Source organism: Vombatus ursinus, unplaced genomic scaffold (genome assembly GCF_900497805.2).
Source record: "Vombatus ursinus unplaced genomic scaffold, bare-nosed wombat genome assembly UNPS02014809.1, whole genome shotgun sequence".
In the NCBI taxonomy this organism is placed as follows: domain Eukaryota; kingdom Metazoa; phylum Chordata; class Mammalia; order Diprotodontia; family Vombatidae; genus Vombatus; species Vombatus ursinus.
In genome coordinates this window covers 13,067,817-13,089,872 of record NW_020954587.1, presented here as the reverse complement: position 1 = coordinate 13,089,872, position 22,056 = coordinate 13,067,817, and the positions used below count along the sequence as shown (strand labels likewise).

At 37.5% G+C, this 22,056-nt stretch overlaps 1 protein-coding gene across 2 annotated transcripts in view; it reads left to right on the top strand.

The window, feature by feature from the left end:
- URB1 (URB1 ribosome biogenesis homolog) overlaps nt 1-22,056 on the top strand; it is a 105,017-nt gene that overhangs the window by 66,532 nt on the left and 16,429 nt on the right. For both annotated transcript variants that reach the window (XM_027875485.1, XM_027875486.1), the window contains 8 exons: nt 4,972-5,030; nt 6,359-6,549; nt 7,890-8,000; nt 8,106-8,169; nt 14,149-14,320; nt 15,602-15,701; nt 20,383-20,543; nt 21,296-21,407. In XM_027875485.1, coding sequence (XP_027731286.1) covers nt 4,972-5,030; nt 6,359-6,549; nt 7,890-8,000; nt 8,106-8,169; nt 14,149-14,320; nt 15,602-15,701; nt 20,383-20,543; nt 21,296-21,407 — 970 coding nt within the window. The remainder of the gene's footprint in view (nt 1-4,971; nt 5,031-6,358; nt 6,550-7,889; nt 8,001-8,105; nt 8,170-14,148; nt 14,321-15,601; nt 15,702-20,382; nt 20,544-21,295; nt 21,408-22,056) is intronic.

Sequence of the window (22,056 nt, the reverse complement as noted above, 5' to 3'; positions counted from 1 at the left end):
GGTTTTGTCATTGTTGCTTGTTTCAAACACAGAGGACCATGGCATTGACATGTAATTCTTTTATCTCATATTATGTTACTGAGATAATTCTGTGCATCATGACAGAGCATTTAAGAATAAAATTATGTTCAAAGCAAAAACTGACCTGTAAAATCATAAGGAATCTATGAATTTTTGCCAAAAATGAAATTTCAGTCCAAACCTTAGGTGATACAATATATAGTATATTATTCGTGTTACTAACTCTTTCTCCCAGTAATCTTTCCTTCTAATTACTATTCCTATAATTAAGTCATCAATCTAGTATTTTTATGTAGCATCTGTTGAGGAATATCTATGTACATCATAACCTGTCAATGAGCTCCCAAGGTGATTGGGGCTGGGGGTGGTGGGAATCTAACATTATTGTCACTCCTAGTTCCTCTTCCTCTTCCTTCCTCTACCCCCCAAAAAAGAGTTATTGAAGCTTTAAAAAGAAATTTTGCAGAAAAAAAAAGAAAGCAGTTTGAAAGAAAACGTAGACAAGCAGAATCTCTCTATTTGTTGTAAACTTTTTTAAAAGCAAATTGTTTGTAATAGAAATATATGGAAGTGATTGTTGATGGGCTTTTTTTGGGGGGGGTGTTAAATGTAATTTTAAAAAATAAACCATTCAACTATAACTGCTTCTACTACTTGAAGACTTTAAAAAAAAAACCCACAACGATGTTGGACTCATAACTTGTTACTAATCGTTGGATCATGATTGTTACTGTAAATATTTATAGGGATTTTTTTTGTTTGTTTGGCCTTTTCCCTCTACTGAATAAAATAGTTCCATGCAGGTTTGAGCACTGCTAGCTCGAAAAAGAAAATAAGCCATTCAAAAGAAGATTTCAGGTATTTCTTAGGAACACACAAATTAGGTTAAACCACAACAGATAGATCAGATTAAGTGCCAAGTGACTTTAAGAAGATTAATATTGTATGTTTTAGGGCTCAAGTACTTCAAATTGCTAGCTTTTGAAAATGAAAACTATGGAAATGCAAAAATTAAAGAGTAAAGAATAAAGAAGAGAAATATTCAGATCATACAGATATTTAAAGACATTAAATTTAATCTATCTAATAATTATTAACTACTGAGAAAAATGGTCCTTTCTTCAGAATACTTGTTCACTTTGAATAATTTTTGCTTTCTGTCCTTTTTGTCAAAAAGTACTTTATTCACTAAGTGACAGCATTAGTTATTCATCATGTGAACAGCACCTAGAGGGAATTATGTAGGTCTAGTTGGTCCTACACTTTTCTCCCTAGAATGTTCTGTCATGGTATCTCCTGCTAATGTCTTTATCATGGTGAAAGTTGGAATAGTTAAGAGGAGTATCATGGAAACAACCTGTGACCTTGTCTCAGTGTTTCTATCCTTGGTCTTCTTTAGTTTGGATTCTTTTTCACCATCCTTCCCTTGTACATCCTAACCTAACTTCTTGATGCCCACTGAAGTCTGTCATACGCTGGGATAAGGCATTGTGTGAAGATATCTGCTATGCCTGTTTAAAAACATTTTTCATTTCTGATAGATGTGAGGTGGCATACCTCAGAATTGTTTTAATCTGCATTTCTCTAATCAGTAATGATTTAGAGCATTTTTTCATATGACTATAGATAGCTTTGATTACGTCTTCTGAAAACTGCCTGTTCATATCCTTTGACATTTATCAGTTGAGGAATAGCTCTTATTCCTATAAATTTGACTCAATTCTCTCTACATATTTGAGAAATGAGGTCTTTATCAGAGAAATTTGCTTTAAAATTTTTTTTCGCAATTATAATTACTATGTATTTCCCTCCATCTTATTTCCCCCCTGTTTATTATATTCTCTCTTCTTTCACTCTGTCTGTTCTCAAAAGTGTTTTGCTTCTGACTTTTAACTTCCCCAATCTACCATACCTTCTGTCAGCATCTCCCCCTCACACCTTTCTCTTATTCCCTTCCCCTCTTACTTTCCTATACGGTAAGACAGATTTTTATACCAACTGAGTGTGTATAGTATTCTCTCTTTGAGCCAGTTATGCTGAAAGTAAAGTTCACGTGCTCTTCTCCACTTCCTCCATTTTCTCCTCCACTGTAAAAGCTCTTTCATCCCTCTTTTTTGTCAAAAAATTTACCCATTCTACCTCTCCCTTTCCCCTTCTCCAGTGTATTCTTCTTTCTCACCCTTTATTTTATTTTATTTTTTTTTAGATAATCATCCCTTCGTATTCTACTCACACCCATCCCCTCTGTCTGTATATTCCTTCCAACTACCCTAATAATGAGAAAGTTTTTAGGAATTAGAAGTATCATTTTCCCATGTAGGAATGTAAACAGTTTAACCTTATTAAATCCCTTAATGATTTCTCTTTCCTGTTTACATTTTTATGCTTCTCTTGAGTCTTGTGTTTGAATGTGAAATTTTCTGTTCAGCTCTGGTCTTTTCATCAGGAGTGCTTGAAAGTTCTCTATTTCATTGAATGTCCATTTTTCCCCCTGAAGGATTATACTTAGTTTTACTGGGCAGGTGATTCTTGGTTGTAATCCTAGCTCTTTTGCCCTCCAGAATATCATATTCTAAGCCTTCTGATCCTTTAATGTAATGCTAAATCGTGTTACCCTGACTATGGCTCTAAGATATTTAAATTGTTTTTTTGGCTGCTTGCAGTATTTTTTCCTTGACCTCGAAACTCTGGAATTTGACCATAATAGTACTGGGAGTTTTCATTTTGAGATCTCTTTCAGGAGGTGATTGGTGGATTCTTTCAGTTTCTATTTTACCTTTGTGTTATGGAATATCAGGGCAATTTTCCTTGATAATTTCTTGAAAGATGATGTCTAGGCTCTTTTTTTTATCATGACTTTCAGGTAGTCCAATGATTTTTAAATTATCTCTTCTGAATCTATTTTCCAGGTCAGTTTTTTTTTTTCCGATGAGGTATTTCACATTTCCTTCTATTTTTTCATTCTTTTGATTTTTTTTTTGTTTCTTGATGTCTCATAAAGTCGTTAGCTTCTACTTGTCCAATTTTAATTTTTAAGGATTTATTTTCTTCAGTGAGCTTTTGTACCTCCTTTTTTCATTTGGACAGTTCTACTTTTTCAGGAGTCCTTCTCTTCAGTAAATTTTTGTATATCTCTTTCCATTTGGCCTATTCTGCTTTTTAAGATGTTATTTTCTTCAGTATTTTTTTTGTAACTCCTTTACCAAGCTGTTGACTCTTTTTTCATGATTTTCCTACATCGCTCTTATTTCTTTTCCCAATTTTTCCTCTCCTTCTCTTAACTTGATTTTTAAAATCCTTTTTGAGTTCTTCCATGGCCTGAGACCAATTGATATTTTTCTTTGAGGCTTTAGGTAGAGCAGTTTTGATTTTGTTGTCTTCTTCTAAGTTTATGTTTTGAGCTTCCCTGTCACCATAGTAACTTTGTGTAGTCAAGATCTTTTTCTGCCGTTTTCTCATTTTTTCAGCCTATTTCTTGATTTTCAACTCTATGCTAAATCGGAGCTCTGCTTCTGAAGTGGAGAGAGGAACATCCCCACTTTCAGGTTTTTTGTGCAGCTGTTTTCAGAGATAATTCTGGGGTCCTGTAAGTTTTCAGCTCTTTCAAGGTGGTATGATCTAGGGAGAGGTGCACTGTGGTCTGTGAGCGACCACCAGCTCTCATTTCCACACTGTAACTGTGACCAAGGGCCTAACTCCCATATGACCACAAGCTCTGGTGTGCTATTGTTCCTCCTTGTCGTGGGACTGAGACCCAACACTGCAATCCAGATTCAGTTCCTGACCCTGTAATCTCCTGGCCACTTGTCCAACCCCCTTACCATCTGTGGGCTGAGAGGTTTGGAAAGGTGGTAGCATTTTTACACCATTATTTGTAACAAATATTTTAATAATTACATTTATTCTATGTTTTATTTTTTAAAACTTAATTCTTTTTTTTCTGACTAGTTTCATACTACTTCAGTATAGCAAAATGGCTTTCATTTATCACATTCTTACCAATAATTATATAGATACTAAAAAAGGGACCTTGTATAGAAACATAGAGTAGGAAAAGGATCTTAGATATCATTTAGTTAAACTCCCTCAGTTTACACATGATTTAACAAGCCCTGAGAAGTGAGGTGACTTTTTCTCAGTTGGTCTAGGACTGGAACCAGGCTTCCTGTCTCTCTGCCCTGTGCTCTTTCCATTGCCAAACGCTTTTTCCTAAAAATATATATTTTTACATTTTTGTCATGTGTGTTCTCAGGACAGTTGGATGTGCTCTGAGAATCTGCCTTTATCATTGACTTTTTCTAGTCTCTCTCTGAAGGCAGAAGGGAGCTGTGATTAGTTTACAGATTTAATATCTCTTTAATATTGAGGCAGTTTATTTGTGAGTGTTGTAGAGTGTAGAACAAAAACCATAGTTGTAAGAATGCAAGACACATTATTTTCTTCCTGGGCAACTCTGTATCTTAGTCCATTCAGCATATGAAGCTTTCAGTCAACAAGTAGCTATTGTTAAGCATTTGTTTTCCAAATGCTTAGTGTGCTAAGTGCTGACAATACTAAGAAAGCCAAAACCAGTCAGTCCTCTGAAGGAGTTCAAAGTCTGATAGGTAATCCTTGTATTTATATTCCCTTGGAGGTTTGCGGAGTGCTTTACATATGTTATCTCATTTGCTCCCTTGGATAGCTGAGAAAATAGGTGCTATTATTACCTCCACTTTATAGATGGGGAAAGTGAGGCTCAGAGAGAGGTTATGTGACTCGCCAAGAGTCCTAAAATTAGTAAGTGTCTGAGGCAGGATTCAAACGTAGATCTTCCTGACAATTCATTCAGCTACCTAGCTGCAACTGTGTTTCCTAAAGAGTGAAACACATAAAACTCTGCATACAATTGGAAATTGTACCTTATTATCTGTCATCATGTTTATTTTTTCTCTTTGTTTACTTTCCACACAGCACTCAGTTAACGAAGTGGATCCTGTTGATTGGCAGAAGTTTGTGAAGACAGGGCTTAAGTAAGCTGACTTTATTTTACTGGAAAGATTTTCTTCAGTTGTAAAATTTGCTGAACTCAGAAAAAAACAACTCATTTTAACCCAGTTGATAATTAGAGGAAGAATGTAAAGTAAAAATAGATCATTCTGTTTATATGTTTAATAATACAAAGGCCTTAATAAAATGAAATTATCATTAATAATAATAACTTAATAACCATCAATTAATTGTTGATTAATGTGTATTTATGAATACATATTCACTAAATATCATATATTATTAAGCCTTTTTGAATACCTTTCATATTGGTAGTTATTGTTCTACTTTATTTAAATGTTGTTAGATCAGGAGCCATTTTTGCTTCTCCACCACTACCTGAGCACTTTGCCGTGTAATTCCCTTTTGTGGTTTGGAGGTCATTCAGTATCTGCAAAGAATTTCCTGTTGCTAAACTGTTGGTTGTCTCTTCTGAAATTCAAGATAGCTTAAAAACTGTTTCCTTATTGAGGAAACAACATGGAAGCAACAGCTTTTGCCTACCATGCTTTCTCAGTGTAATTTGAAGTCTTAGTAAACAAGAGTTTACAAAATAGTTTGGAGATTTGAGTAGTTGAAAATGAGGAAGGCCCAATGTGTTGTAAAGAACAGAATGGGAGGAGAAAGAGGTGTTGACTGAGAAGGCAGTTTAGCATGGGAGAAACTCTTTCTTTTCTGAAAGAAGTGTTCCTTTCTGGTTCTGCTCTTCTAGTGAAACTTCAAACTTTAAAAAACTAGATGTGATTGTTCAACATGTTAGTAGCCTTAGAAGATAAATCTATCTCCACTTCTCAACCTTCCGTGAATGCAAAATATATTAAGCATTTACCATATGCCAAAACCCTTGCTAAAACCCTTGAGATGCAAACACAAAATTGAAGATAATCCCTGCCCCCAAGAAGCTTATATTATAAAAGGAGGAGACGACATATCTGGGGAGTGGAGCCTTGGGGGAATAAATTGTCACACCCTTTGTAGGAGTAATGACACAGTTGATTGCGTTATAGCTCCAGAAGTAGAAAAAGGTGCAAAGGTAGAGAGACAGAGGAAAGTACCTGAGAAGATCTAGGCAGCATGGCAGGAGCTGAGCCTAGTAGGTAGTAAGGCAACCACCAGTCAGCATGGCAGGGCTCCATGGAAAGAGTTCCAGCAATGAAAGCATTAAGCCCCCCAGGGTGCTTGGTTTCTAGAGTGAAATATGTTGTTTCTGGTTAAAGGTTTAAGAATGAAGTGTAATATAAAAAGCTACTCTTTGTTAAACAGTATCTGCATTTAGTACAGCCGTTTAAAAAATTAATTCTTGCGTTTTTAGGTTCCGCTATCAGGATTACACATTTTTAAAGACTCTACATGCTTGTGTACAGCTCTTATATAAGCCTGAAAATTCCCTTTGCAAAGAGTTAGTCCAGCTACCACTAGTGTACGTGATGATCACACAGCACTCTATGTTTTTGCCAACCATATTACAATCAACAGAAGATGACACAAACATGCAAGTAAAAGGTCTCCTTGTATGTTTATATGTGTATTTTATTGTACATATTTGTTCTCTGATTTCACCAAACTAGCTTCCCACCCATACTTGTCTCTGACTTGTTTTTAGAATGATTTCTAAAACAGTATCAGAATGTTATGTTCCTATTGAATCCAAACTTATACTCGCTTTCTTTGACTTAGAAATGATTGGGTTTTTTTGGTTCAAACTGGTTGTGTGTTACAACTTTATCAATTCAGAATTGCAACTCATCTGTAGCTTATTGTCTTACGGGGTTGCCTAGGGAACTTAGAAGTTAAGAGACTTGCCCCAGGGTCATACAGTCAGTAGGTGTCAGTAGCAGGACTTACATTGGCTCTTCCTGTCTCTGAGGCCATGCTTGTTCCCTGTGCTGTGTTCCCTGCTCAGAGTCTTCTTGACTTTTCAACAAATAATTTTCTAGGTGAGCAACCTCTAATTGTTAATTAGTGTAATCCTTTCTTTGCTGTAATGCTGACCAACAGAATCTGATCCACAAGCAGAAATCCAAATAACTAAATCTCTGACATGCTCCTTTCTTGCTAAGCTTTCCTTGAATTTCCCTGGCTAAAGTGATACATGGACAATTTTTTTTTTAACTTACAAAATTAGGTGGCATAATGATTAGAATGATAGACTTGGAACTTGCAAGATCTGAGTCTAAATTCTGCCTCAAATACTTTCTTTCACTATGACCCTAGACATATCACTTAACCTTTCTTAAGATCAGTTTCCTTATCTGTCAAATGAGAATAATAGTAGCGTCTGCCTTCCAGAATTGTCATGAGGATCAAATGAGCTAATACAGTGAAGTGCTTTGAAAATCTTAAAAGTGATATGGAAATGTTGGTTATTATCATTACCTAAATAATAGAATTGAAATTGGGAGAAAAGTAATATCAGACTGCTGACTGCTTTCCTCTTTCCTAAAAGATCTGTCAGTCTGAAAGGAAATATTTGCTGTGAAATTTCTAGTAAAATGGTTATATTAAGGGCATTAGAGCAAAACTGTAATAGAAAAGAAATTGAAAAGCGTTTAAATATTTTTTGAGATTTGTTTTTCTCTCTTGTCCTTCCCCCAAATATATACCATTCTAGGTCCATAGATTTAGATCTGAAGGGAGAGGCTGTCAAATCCAACTACCCCTCTGCCACCCCATTTTGCTGATGAGGGAAACAGACCAAGAAAGGTTAAGTGACTTTTCCAAAGTCACACAGTTAAATGTCTGAGGCAAAATTTGAACTTGGGTCTCCTAACTCTAAGCCCAGCACTCTACTAAATGACCTGTCATCACCTTTAATGCTAAAGTTCAGTCTGTTTTTTCCCTAGAAGTGTTAATAGACCTAATATCAACTATTGTAAAACTTTGCCCTTCTGTGTGTGAAAGCAGCCACTTTGCAGTGCTACTGGGAGGCTATGGTGCAACCCTCAGTGTTTTGGGTAAGTTCATGCAAGCGTAGCATTTTGTACTTTTTTCCATATATAAATGGTATGTTCTCTTATGTTACTTACCACATTCTAAATAGAACTTCATTCACTTTCTAGATCAAAAGATACTGCTTCTTCTGAGACTGTATGAAAAGCATGGTCTGAGCCTCATAAACTTCAGGTGAGTTTTTGGATGAAGTAGGTCAGTATATCAAATCAGAGATACCATTGGTTCTGAAAAGAGTGCATCAACCTGCTGCTTTATGAATCAGCTTGCCCCCCACCCTCAGTGACTCATCAGACATTTCGTTCCCTGGTCATCATTCCCATATATATGTGCTATCTATTAAATTGTAAGCTTTTGGAGGGCAGGGAATCTTAACTTTTGTATATGTATCCTCAGTGCTTAATGAAGTATCTGTCACATAGTAAGCATTTAATAAGTTTTTTGTTTGAGGAGCTTGACACGCATGGCCTTTAGAAAAATTCATTAGAATCAACAGGAAACTTTTAGAAAAAAAATTTCCAGGGCAGCTAGGTGGCATAGTGGATAAAGCTCCAGCCTTGGAGTCTGGACAACCTGAGTTCAAATCCGGCCTCAGACTCAGGACGCTTACTAACTGTATGACTCTGGGCAAGTCACTTAACCCCAATTGCCTCACCAAAAAAGGCCAAAAAAAAAAAAATTTCTCAGGGTAAATTTGATTCTTGAGAGGTAGGAGGTTGAAATTGTCAAGCAGTGAATGTCAAGTGGAAAACTTCTCCAAGAATACCATCACCTTGTGAGGAGCTTCTTTGGAATCGAGAATCAGCATGAGGCCACCGGGTTTGTGGGTATTTCCGTGTTTCTTGTACTTCTTGATCTAATTCACCTTCCGTTTAGTTTGACAGCAGCACTTGAATTATTGAAAAGGTTCATCACTCTCACTTTAGGTTTTTACTGGATTTTGAGGTTGGCGTCTGAGGAAGCAGGGTAAAGAATAATGAGAGCTGACAACAATTAGGGCAGAACTTCCCATGCAAGCTCAGTCACAATTGCTTACCTTTCCTGTGCTTTCCAGAACCCAGTAACCACATGAACTTTGTCATGACTCAGACTTTGAGGGATGAGTTTTTTGTTCTTCAGTCATTTCAGTAGTGTCTGACTCTTTAAGACCCCATTTGGGGTTTTCTTGGCAAAGATACTGGAGTGGTTTGCTGTTTTCTTCTACAGCTCATTTTACAGATGAGGAAACTGAAGCAGACAGGGTCAAATGACTTGCCCAGGGTCACACAGCTAAGCATCTGAGGCCAGATTTGAACTCGGGTCTTCCTAACTCCAGGCCCAGTGTTCTATCCTATGTGCCACTTAGCTGCCCTGTGAGGAATGAGAGTGACTGAATAAATGCATTGATTAAAGTGTTTTTGGATTGTTCTTTTACCAGATCTGAAAGTATGGCTAATTGAAAGACTAGAAATTCTGCAATTCAATTCCACCGGCAATTTATTAAGCTTCTGCTGTATGTAAGGCAGGGTGCTAGATGCTGGGAATACCAGAACAAAATGAAAAATAGTCCCTATCCCCAAGAAGCTCTCATTCTCCTTGGGGGATATGCTATTTACATAGATAAGTAGGAGAGAATACCAAAACTGAAGAGGATCTGGAATGGCTTTCTCTAGGAGGTAGCAGTTGAGGTGAGCCTTAAAAAGGATTTTATGAGGTATTATGGGAATTATTGCAGGCTTGAGAGACATCCTTTCCAAAGACATGGAGGTTAGAATTGGAATGCTGACTTCAGGGAATGGCAATTGACTTGGTAATAGAGTGTGTGAAGGGGAGTCGTACGGAATATTTGGAAAGGTAGGTTGGAGCCAGCCTGTGAAGGACTTTAAATGCCCAGCTGAGGAATTTGTAACTCATCCTGGGGCAGTAGGGAACCATTGTTCTTCAACAGAGAAATGACATAGTCCAACCTGTGCTTTAAGAAAGTAATTTTAGCACCTATATGTCGGATGAATCGGAGAGGGGAGAAAATAGAAGCAGTTTAGTTAGAGGGTTCAGTGAGAGATGATATGGGTGTGGACTAAGGTGGTGCCCATTCATTCAGTAAACATTTACCAAGAGCCTACTGAGTGTCAGGCACTGTGCTAGGCACTGGGGATACAAAAAGAGGCAGAAGATGGTCTTTGCCCTCAAGGAGCTTACAATCTATGTGAATTAAAAGAAGAGGATGACTGTAAGGTATGTTATGGAGGTAGAATTGACAAGATTTGGCAACTAATTGGCTATGGAGAGTGAAGGAGAGAAAAGTAAATGTTGACTTTGAGGTGGTGAACTCCAGTGACTAGAAAGTCACAGGTAAGTTGAAGTGGTATTGTCAACAAAAATAGGTAAGTTTGGAAGAGGGACAGGGTTTGTAGGGAAAGATAGTAACTTCTCTTCTGGACATGTAGAGTTTAAGATGTATAGACCATCGAGATACAAGGTGTCTACCAGGCAGTTGCTAATGAAGAAATAGAATTCAGGAGAGAGAGATAAGGACTAAAATTGTCGATTTGGGAGTCATCTGCATAGAGATGATGATTGAATCTATAGCAGCTTATGAGTTTACAAGAAAAATGTTGTTAGGAAAGAACAGATGAGGACCCAGAACAGAACTTTGGGAAATGCCAGTATTTAGGCAGTAGAAGGCGGTTAATGATATACTAAGAATCTGAGAAGTATTAGTCAGATAGCAGGAAAGAGCAATGCCCCAAAAGCCAAAGAGCATATTCAGGAAAGGGGTCTGAGGGGAGGAGGGTGGTCAGAGTTGTCAGTGCTACAGGAAGCTTAAGAAGGATGAGCACTGAGAAAAGGACGTTGGTCTTAGCATTTAAAAGATAGCCATTTCATTTGAGTAGTGAGTTCAAAAGTCATATTGAAAAGTGAATAGAAAATAGGAAATGGAGACAACAAGTATAGATGACTTTTTCTAGGAATATGAAGGTATGTAGGAAAATAGCCCAAGGGAATAATAGAGTCAAAGGAAGACTTTTTAAGGATAAGGAAGACCTGGGCATATTTGTAGGCAGCAGAGAAGGAGCTGGTAGATAAGGGAAGATTGAACATTATAGGGATAGGTTAGGGGTATGGGGAGGGATGATTGTTACTTGTACACTAATGAGTAATTTCAGAATTCTCTATGAGGAAAAGTTTGTTTTAAAATATTATCAGTGTACAAAGTTATGTCCAGTCTAAGGATCTGCTGGAAAAAAAAAACAAACAAAATAGCAAAAAAATCCTTCCCCATGAGTCAGCCTCTCGAATTGTTTTGGGATGGATAACATTTCAGTTGTACTTTCACTGTACTGTAATGGTGAACTCAGTATTTTACTGGAGAAAAAAAGAACAAATTAGAAATTGTTTTTATTGAGTTTAAGAAAGAACTATTTTAATTGTTCTATGTAGGTCAGAACACTTAATGACAAGGTAAAGATTAAAGAACCTTAAACAAGAATAAGAGCAACTAGGTGGTGCAGTGGATAGAATGCTGGGCCTGGAGTTAGCAAGACTGATCTTCCTGAGTTCAGATGCGGCCTTAGACACTTACTGGCTGTGTGCCTCTGAACAAGTCACTTAACTCTGTTTATCTCTCATCTGTAAAATGAGCTGGAGAAGGGAATGGCCAACCAGGCCAGTATCTTTGCCAACAAAACCCCCAAAGGGGTCATGAAGAGTTGGACATGACTGAAAGGACTCCACAACTGCAGCAGCAAATAAGAGTAAAGAGAAAGGCAGCCGTGGCATGGTGAATAGAGAGCTGCCCCAGAGCCTTCCTAGACCTGGATTCAAGTCCCATTTCTGACACATACTTATTGTGATCCTGAGCATATTACTAGACCTCTCAGTACTCTCGGCCCTTCTCTAAGACTTCAAGTTGCAAAGAAGATCCTGACCTACGTTGGTAGAGGGAGTTTCTTTTTTTTTTTTATTAATAAATTTATTTATTTTTAGTTTTCAACATTTACTTCCACAAGATTTTGAGTTCCAAATTTTTACCCCATCTCACCCCTCCCCCCATCCCAAGATGGCATGCATTCTGAATACCCCTTCCCCTAGTCTGCCTTTCCTTCTATTTTTCCCCCCTTCTCTTATCCCCTTCCCCTTCTATTTTCCTGTAGGGCAGGATAGATTTCTGTACCCCATTTCCTGTATTTCTTATTTCCCAGTTGCATGTGAAAACATTTTTTTTAAACATGTGTTTTTAAAACTTTGAGTTCCAAATTTTCTCCCTTCCTCCCTCCCCGCCCACCCTCATTAAAAAGGCAAGCAACTCAATATAGGCTATACATGTGCAGTTATGCAAAACACTTCCATAGTAGACATGCTGTGAAAAACTAATTCTATTTCCCTTAATCCTATCCTACACCCCCATTTATTCTATTCTTTCTTTTGACCATGTCCCTCCTCAGAAGTATTTGCTTCTGATTACCCCCTTTCCCAATCTGCCCTCCTCTCTATCATCCCCCTACTCTCTTGTCCCCTTCCCTTCCTATTTTCCTATAGGGTAAGACAGATTTCCATACCCAATTGAGTGTGTATGTTATTCCCTCCTTAGGTAAAATCCTGTGAGAATAAGGTTCACTCATTCCCTCTCACCTTCCCCTGTTTCCCATTCCCTTTACTTTTCTGGGTTTTTTTTTTTTTTTTGTGAGATGATTTACCCCATTCTACGTCTCCCTTTCTCCTTCTCTTAGTATAATCCTCTCTCACCCCTTAATTTTATTCTCCAGATATGACCCCTTCATCTTCAACTCACCCTGTGCCCTCTATCTATCTACCCACCTACCCACCCACCCACACACACACATATATATATTTATATATATATACATATATATATATATATATATACACACATATAATTTTTTCCCTCCAACTACCCTAATACTGACAAAGGTCTCATGAGTTACAAATATCATCTTTCCATGCAGGAATGTAAACAGTTCAATCTTAATAAATCTCCTATAATTTCTCTTTCCTGTTTACCTCTTCATGTTCCACTAGAGTCTTGTATTGGAAAGTCAAATTTTCTATTCAGCTCTGGTCTTTTCATCAAGAATGCTTGAAAGTCCTCTATTGCACTGAATGACCATTTTTTCCCCTGAAGGATTATACTCAGTTTTGCTGGGTGGGTGATTCTTGGTTGTAATCCTATCTCCTTTGCCCTCCAGAATATTATATTCCATGCCATTAGAAGAGTTGCCCATACCCCTGAAATTACAGGTCCATGATGTTCCTATCATGACAAACAAATGTAGAATGGCATTGCCCTGTCAGGGGAAGAAGATTTATTTTGAAAGAAACAAGCCAGAAATAATAGGAAAAAAACCATTATCACGTTATGTACTAGGAGTTATGTGGCTGAATATTTATTAGATTAATCTGGTGCTGCCAAGTAATCATTGTGATAGTGTCTATGAGAATATACACATATATGTGTGTGTGTTTATATATATATGTTTAATGCCTTCCATAGCTATTCTTCTGCTAGAAAGGAAAGGAAAATATATTTAAATATATATATTAAATATATTTATTTTTTAACATAAAATTTAATTTATTTAAATAAATATATCAAATATATTTAAAGGAAAATATATTTAAAGAAAAACTAGATTTTTGTTTCACAAGTTTAATGAAATCCTTCTTGCTGTTAATTTATTAGAAATTAATAAATTCTCTTTTTATAAGGTAAAGAGACTGACAATGGACTGAGTGCTCTTAGGATTGAATTTCTAAGTTTGTTGTCACATTTGTTTCAGTGGGAGAATATCAGCTTAAAACCAGAGTTCTTTTGCAGATATCACTTTGCCTTTAGTTGAATTGTCAATCACAGTTTTATTATAAGTTAGCTGATTCCAGAAAGTGAGTATAAACATTTGAACACAGGAATATATTCTGCTAAAATAATAAGTTAGTGTAGATAATTGGTAGTAGGGAACAAAAGATTTGGATTTTTTGTTTGTTTCTGAAGGTTCTGAAAGAATAGTTATGAGTAGCTGTTAGGAAAAGGAAAACTTTTGAAAGAAAAATGCCTAGATTTTTTCATATTCCTCCAGTCAATAGATAGGATCAGCCATTTTTACTTTGTGCTGGAGGATCCTACAGTGAATCAACTGTTCCATAACCCAATTTTAGAATGCTGCTGTGGGGCCATGCTGCTGTGGAACATCATAAGACGTGTAAGAGCCTAGGGAAGTCACTATGGCAGCAACCAAGTGTGGGAGAAATTTTGTGTCTCCTGGATCGAGAGAAGATGATGAAGACCATTCTTCACTTCCCGCAGAATCGAAGACTTCTGCTAAAGGAGGTATAGTTCTCAAAGGCTGTTTCTGCCTCTTTTTGATAGGGGAGGTTTCTTCTTTTGATCATATCAGTAGTAGTATAAATATTCTAATGGTTTTATTTCTTTTACTGCTGCAAGAGACCAATGTATTCCTTGCAGAAGTTTTCTGTGCTAACTCATATTGAAGTTCAGAATCATTTCCAGTCTAACTCTGCCTCCACCATCCTATATTTGTGAAGTTGTTTTGTTGAACCTGAGCATAAGTTTTCACATTCATTTATCCCCATTAAATCTGATTTTTTTTTAATTCAGCTCTGTGTTCTAGCCTCAAGCTCTTTTTTTTGTCACTTTAGAATACTCATACGAATCTGTGGTCTCATTGATGTGCTTTTCCAATCCACTGCTGCCTATCACCTGTCCTGTGATAACTGAATGACATCCAGGAGTGCACGAGCTATTCACTAGTTATCCTCATTCTCACTACACGACCCGCCCGCTTTTTTTGTCATCTATGTTTCTTTGATTCTATCCTTCACTTCAGTTCTTCTTCATAGTTCTTTTTTGTTATACATTTCCTGCTCATATTCACCAGGTACTTCGCTATTGCCCTCTGAGTCATACTAAATTTTCATTAGAGACTATTATATTCCTTGACTTGCAGCCATAGAACACTACCAGTAAAATATTGATATTAAAAATATGGGCCTTCATTTCAGAGAGAGGTTTGTGTCATAATCAGTGGAGCTCTGTAATTTCCCATGGGCTTTCCAGCCTGTTCTCCCACTTCTGTTTAAGTCTAGATCTCCTTCCATTTACAGTGCTGGGCCAAAACAGGGTTGTCTTTGAGCCACCTTGAACTGGCCCACAAGAGCTAAATGTTAAATTTTCTAATGAAAATTTACAAATACTACAAATCAGGGCTTAATGTATTATTTTGATGATTGTCTAGATTTAAGAAAAGACTGAGAAAATGTTAATAATGCAGATTAAACTTAAAAGTATGTCTTGAGTACTTTTTTTTTTTGGTAGAGCTGCTTATTAAACATTTATTAGCACTACCCTGGTCCAAAGTATGTATGCTAATGGATGAACTCTATCAATTATCCACTCATCTATGTACCCAGTCTGGACAACTGACAATCTATGAAATACCCATGAAATATATACCATATTAATAGTACTTTTTCAAAATAGTGGTAGCATTTTATGCTTTTTAAGTCTTACCTGTTTCAGCTCCAGAAATGGTGGCCATGAGCTAAAATTATGAAAAGACCTTTATTTTGATTTTGCTTTTTTCTATTTTAGGATGCACAGGATATATTTAAAGACAAGAGCAAAGTAGATTTCGATGAACTTTATGATCCCTGTTTTCTACTTCACCTCTTCAGTGAACTTACCAGACCAGGTAAAGGAATGCTTTCTCTTTACAGGCCATTTTCTAGTATCTACTATTTATGTCTAGTTCAGTTTGCTTCATTAGATTCATGAATTAGAGAATATTCTTATTGGAAGGAACATTAGCAACCACGTAGTATGATGCATACCTGAGCAGAAAGTCCCTCTATAGCCTCCCTATTATCAGAGAACCCAAATTCCAATCCTAGCTCTGCCTCTTAATATTTATGCCCTGTCTCATTCTCTTTCTACTATACCACCCTATTCTTGATGGTTAGGAATTCCTTGATAGGAATCCTTTTAAAAATAATTGGAGAGAGAGAGAGAGAGGCGCAAAAACATAAAGGCATTTATAAAGTACCTACTCTGTGCCAAGTATTTTGCTAAGTGCTAGAGATACAAATACAAGTAACAAGACAGCCCCTGTCTTCAAGAAGCTTTCATTCTAATAAGGGAAGACAACATATAAAGAAGAGCCTCTTCCAGGGTGGAGATGGCCAGGAAGCCATGGAGGCCTGATTCTGGGTTGGTGTTCAGCGCTAGAGTCCAAGGTGGCAAGGCAATGAGTTGGGGGTTGAGAATGATGCCAATACCAGTGATGGATGTACAGTCTTAACATTTTAATTGGGGATATAAAGCATTTAGATATATGGTGGCAAAGTTGTCTAAAGTCACAAAACAGTATTGTAGAAGTCAAAGGTATCAAGAACTGAGTCTAATTTGTTAAGCTAAAAATATGTTTGATTTACTTCTGCCTTTGTCCTGATGACTAAATAGCCCTGTACCAGAGTGTTTATTCTTCTCTCATTTCTGGAATTTGATTTTGGGAACTTGGGACTAAGTACTTTCAGCTCCCTCCGGGGAGCCTTGTTTGGCTTCTCCCATTAAGGACTTGGCTCAGTTCCTCGTGATTCTGGTTCTCATGGTGCTGCATGCATAGGTACGTGTCTTCAGAGAAACCTCAGTTTGTTGAAGATGGATAGCCTGCTCTTGTCCTTTTTCCCTGGAACCTTGGCCCAGAAACAGCTCAGCCAGGGTTGTTTAATAGTGATAATGACTGATGCTTTTTCTGTGATGGGTTCTTATTTCCACAGAACTAGACTGAAATTTCTGGGTTATTTTTCACAAATCAAAGGGACGTGATGCTGATGGACTCACCCAGAGCCTCACTCTTCCAAGTCTAATCCTCCATACCTTACCTCACTGAAGCGGTCACAGGAGCAGATTTCACTGCTTCTATGGTCTTGTTAAAAGGATGGCAAAGACATCAAATGGCTTATTCCTGGAATCTTACCATCCCCCAAACTTTTACCTTATCCCATGACTCTGATGGTTGCGACTGTAACTATGACAGTTTACTGAGAAAAGACCTTGTCAGAGTCATTTAAATCCAACCTTCAGGCTGATAAGCCTGTCAGCAGAAGTCTCCAGTTGTACTTTGCAAGGTTCTTTAAACAAATGTGATGTCACTGATTGTGTTTAACTTTTTTTAAAATAGCTCATTATTTGGCAAGTGTTTTGCATGTTTTGAACACCACAAGGACAGTTATTTCCCAGGGGAGGGAATGTTACTAAAGTGAGATTTTTAGGAAGTGCCAGGGTGGCTATAAAACAAGGAATCAGAATTTCCTCTGGGTCACATGGAAAATTTATGTGTGTTAATAGGAAAGTATCAGTGATTACTAAATATAGTCCCAGTTAGTTAAAGAAATCCTTTTTTCCCCCTTGGAAATGAAGTCTTACATGTAATACGTTGCCAGGTCTTTACTCTGTTATCTGAGAGCCAGCCTGGCTAACTTCAGAGAAGCTCATTGCTAGGTATATATATGGCTGTTTCTGGGCCAGTGTTCCAGGGAAAAAGGACAAGAGCACAGCCATCCATCTTCAGCAAACTGAGGTTTCTCTGAAGACGTGTGCCTGAAGTAGTAGGAAGTTAGTTCAGGTTAGAAATAGGAGCATCTCTGTGGTCACACTTAGAGCTTTCATTATTTGAGGGCTACTTTATTAGAGAAGTTGCGGTGTAGAACACTAGTTTGGGAGTCCAGAGTTTGGAATTCGACTCTGAAATTTAATGTCAGGCAAGTCACTTAGTGTATTTGTTCCTCAGTTTCCTCATTTGTAATATTGGGATAAGACTACTTCTATCATCTCCATCAGAGGTTACTGTGAATACTAAATGAGATAATTTATATCCAGCATTTTGTAAAGTGAATTTGAAGGAGCAAAGCTTGCATAATACAAGTATTCATATCCAAGTTTACACATGAGGAAGCAAAGACTGAAAGAGTTTTATGTGAAGATATCTTCTGGCTTTTTGGTAGTATGATTTACTTGCCCAAGGTTAACCTAATTTAATTAGCAAATGACAGAAGGTGGATTTGAACCCCTCTCTCCTGATATGCAATGTCTTGCTGTTTTGGTGGTACCATACTGTCACACTGCATCCTTCTGTGTATGTTTATCTAAAATGTATCTATTACAGCAGTCACATAACTATTTTTAAGATGTAATATTTATAGTTTCTGAAAATAACATTTAATCATAATTCTGAAATAGGCTTAATTTAACTTAAAAAAAAAAGCGTTGCTAATCCTATCCCTGAACTCTGTAAAAGGTCTTCTTTTCAATTCAGCTTTTCCTTCTTTTTTCTTCTGCTAATCTTATGTCAGGCTCCTAGTTCTGGGAAGGAGAACTCCTTTACACATACAACTCATTTCCTCAACATTCATAAGGATAATCAGAAGACTTCACTAACAAATAAATATTCAAGATAAATAAAAGAGATAATAACATTGCACCTAACTGCAATTTGATGAATCTGGGTCACTTAGCCTAGACAAACTATATCCTCAGTTACTGAAAGATCTGAGATAGATTATTGCTGAACCACTGTCAGTGAGATGAAAGACTGTGGCTAATGGGAGTAGTGCCACAAGACTGGAAAAGGGCAAATATCTTGGTTTTTATAAAAGGAAAGAGAATAGAATGTATAAATTATAGGGCTGGGAGCTTGACTGATTCATGGGAAAATTCTAGAATTTATTATTAAAGAAATGGTTAGTGAACTCCTAAAAAAAAAAAAAAAGAATTACACAGAGACACAACAAGTCATGACAGACTAACCTTATTTTCTTTTTTGAAGAATTATTAAACTAGTGGGTGGAGGAATCCTGCAGATATGATTTGCCTAGATTTTAGCAAATTTTTTGAGAAAGTCTCTCATACTATTCTTATGGAAAAGATACCAGTGGGCCAGGTGATAATACATTGAAATAGATTTAGAACTGGGTTGAATGACCAGACTCTTAAGAGTTGTTAATAGTTCAGTCTCAGGTTGCCAGGAGATCTATAGTGAAATTCCCAGGGTATGTGCTTGGTCCATTTTTATCAATGATGGATAAAGGCATAAGCAGAATGCTAATCAGATTTGCTGATGACACAAAGCCAAGAGGGGTATCTAACACACTGAATGATAAAATCAGGATCAAAAAGATTCTCTAGGCTGTAGCATTGGGATGAATATAAGAAGACAAATTCATTAGAGGTAAATGTGTAGTCTTACATTTGTGTTCAGAAAATCAACTTCACCACTACCAGGTTGGGGGAGTCATGGTTAGGCAACAGCTTGTATATAAAAACGGTTTGGTGATTTTAGTGAACCAGAAGTTGAAGGTGAACTAGCCATCTCTTGAAGCAACCATATGAATCAGGAGGATGGTATGGCGACCAAAAAAACCAATGCAAGTAGCATTAATTAGAGTCATAGTTTTTAGGAGAAAAGGAGATGATCATTCCTCTGTTCTCTACCCTGGTCAGACCACATCTAAAACACCGAGGTCAGTTCTGGGTACCATAGTTTAGCAACAGCATTGTTAAGCTTGAGAGTGTCCAGAAGTAAGTGCAAGTATTTGAAGATCTACCTTATAGAAAAGAGATTAAATTAATTCTTTTTGGCCACAGGAGGTAGACTCATGAACAGTGGGTGAAAACTGAAATGAAGTAAATTGAGGTTTGACATCAGGGAAAATACTGCAATAATTAGATCTAACCAAAAGTTAGATCCCCACTGCTGGGGAGGCAGTGGATCCTCCATCTTTGTAGGTCCTTAAGCAAAAGCCACATAGCCACTTGTCAGGTGAGTTACACTGAGGAGTCTTTTCTGGGTGTGGAGTGGACTAGATGACCAGTGAGGTACCTTCCATCTCTTAAAGTCTGAGACTCTGAGATTTTATTGAGCAAAATTTTTCTGTCTCCTAAATTCAGTTCACTTTACAATAAACATTTACATTAAGTATATACTCTGTGTCAGACACTGGGGTTACAAAGACAATCATCCTGCCCGCAAGGAACTTTTGTTCCTACTAAATGATTTACATTTTTGATAGAAAACTAGCAAATTTCAGTAATAGATATTGCCCTGCTTTTTGGTCTGGGACTTAAGATTTTGTGTTTTAGGAGAGTCTCTGCAAGGATGCTCACTCTGTCAATGAAAATTGGCAACTTTTTTTAAACTTAGAGTGTTAGAGAGTTGAGTTGCCTGGGCACTGAGAAGTTCAATGACTTGCCCAGGGTCACTTAGCTAGTATATGTTAGGGGGAAAACTTGAACTCATATCTTACTGACTCCGAAACCAGATTTCTACTATACCATATTGCTTCACTAACATTGTTTTTATTGTTTGTTTCCTATAGAATTTGTCATGGATTGTCACAAATTTGTTGATTCCAATGCCCTGGGCCTCACAGTTTCTGCCCTTAGCAGTTATGATCCTCAGATGCGAGCAGCAGCTTATTATGTCTTAGCTTCCTATTATTCCCATTTGGAAGGGGCTCGATTTCGAGAACAGCCACAGGTAAGATCAGCGGTGCTGATAGAAGTGTAGTATTTAGAGAATTGGTTCTTCACAGAATCTCCACCAAAAAAAAATTATGGATGAATGAAGTTTTTTAGAAAAAGAGCAAAAAGGAGAATGATTTGGAAAACTGACTTTGAGCCACAAATCTCTGTTTAGTTTGGGAAGGTGTTTTTGGTCAAAGCTTTAAGGGTCAAATTGTTCTCCTCTTCTCCCCCCTGCTCACCCCTCCCCCACCACAGCAACTTGACTGCTGTGACATCCAGCTGGACACTGGCCTCCAACAGTAATTGAGTATGTGAGGTTACAGTGTTGTGTTGTGCTCTTGGTTCTTGTATGTTAAGGGAAGAATTGGGGTGGGGGAAGGGAAAGGAGGGAGGTAGAGAGGGAGAATTGAAAAGAATGGGGGAAATTAAGAAAGGGAGAAGGTGGGAGAATGTAGAATGGGGGAAAACCAAAGCTCTGAAATTACTCTTATTGATGAAATGGCAGCAGTCGGGTTCTTGAGGCACAGAACTGTCTTTAGACATTTATTTGACTCATGATGGAGTTGATTGACTAGATCTGTAGTGAAGAAGAAAAGGACGAACCATCACCAGCAGTATTTCTTATCTTATTCCCATAGCCGAGGAAATGGCAGTTTCTGCTTTATTCTGTCTTAGAGAAGAGCTTGCATTCTGATTGTAGTATACAATTTGATCCCATTCCCTATTATTCATTTCTGTTTGTGTGTTTTTTTTTTTTCCTTCAAGCTGCTCTATCTCTTGGACATAGTGCAAAATGGAATCAGAAAACAGAACCTCAGATTCACCTACACCTTGACTCTCTTTATTGCCAAAACTGCCTTGCAGATTCTGAAACCAGGTATTACCGATTCACTTAGGTTTGGAATATAAATTAAAAATGAAGTCTGATCACAATGGCTCATGATTATGTGAATTAGTATTAAGATTTGCAATCTTAAAATTGCTTAGCAAAAGTCCTTAGTGCCAGACCTAAAAAGCAGTAGGGCTTTAAGTAAGAAAATATGATTCATGGACATGATGGATATTGCATTACTTCCATACTTCCCTCTCCTTGTGATCACTGATAGCAGGTGGCATCATGCTTTGATTGTGGGAGTGGGTGTGTTTCGCCTATCATTGGACCATTTTCCCCCTTTGAGAACCTATGGTACAGGGGTGGGGAACCTGTGGGAGGATGATTATAAGGAAGAGGCTTCTTGCTCTGGGGGCCAGTCTGCTGCTGAGGAGGTAGAGAAGTGTAGAGAGGGAGGAGTGTAGTAGCTGTGATCTAACAGGCTCTTTGGAGCAGGGAGGGGCGATGGAAACTAGAGGCAATGAGCATTGGAATCCAGAAGACTTAGGTTCAAATTCTACCTTAGATATTCATATGCTCCATGATCCTGGACAAATCAGTTAACCTCTCTGAGTCTCGGTTTCCTCATCTATAAAATGGAGATAATCATATCATTTACTTCATTGCATCATGGTGAGACTGAAATGAAACACTG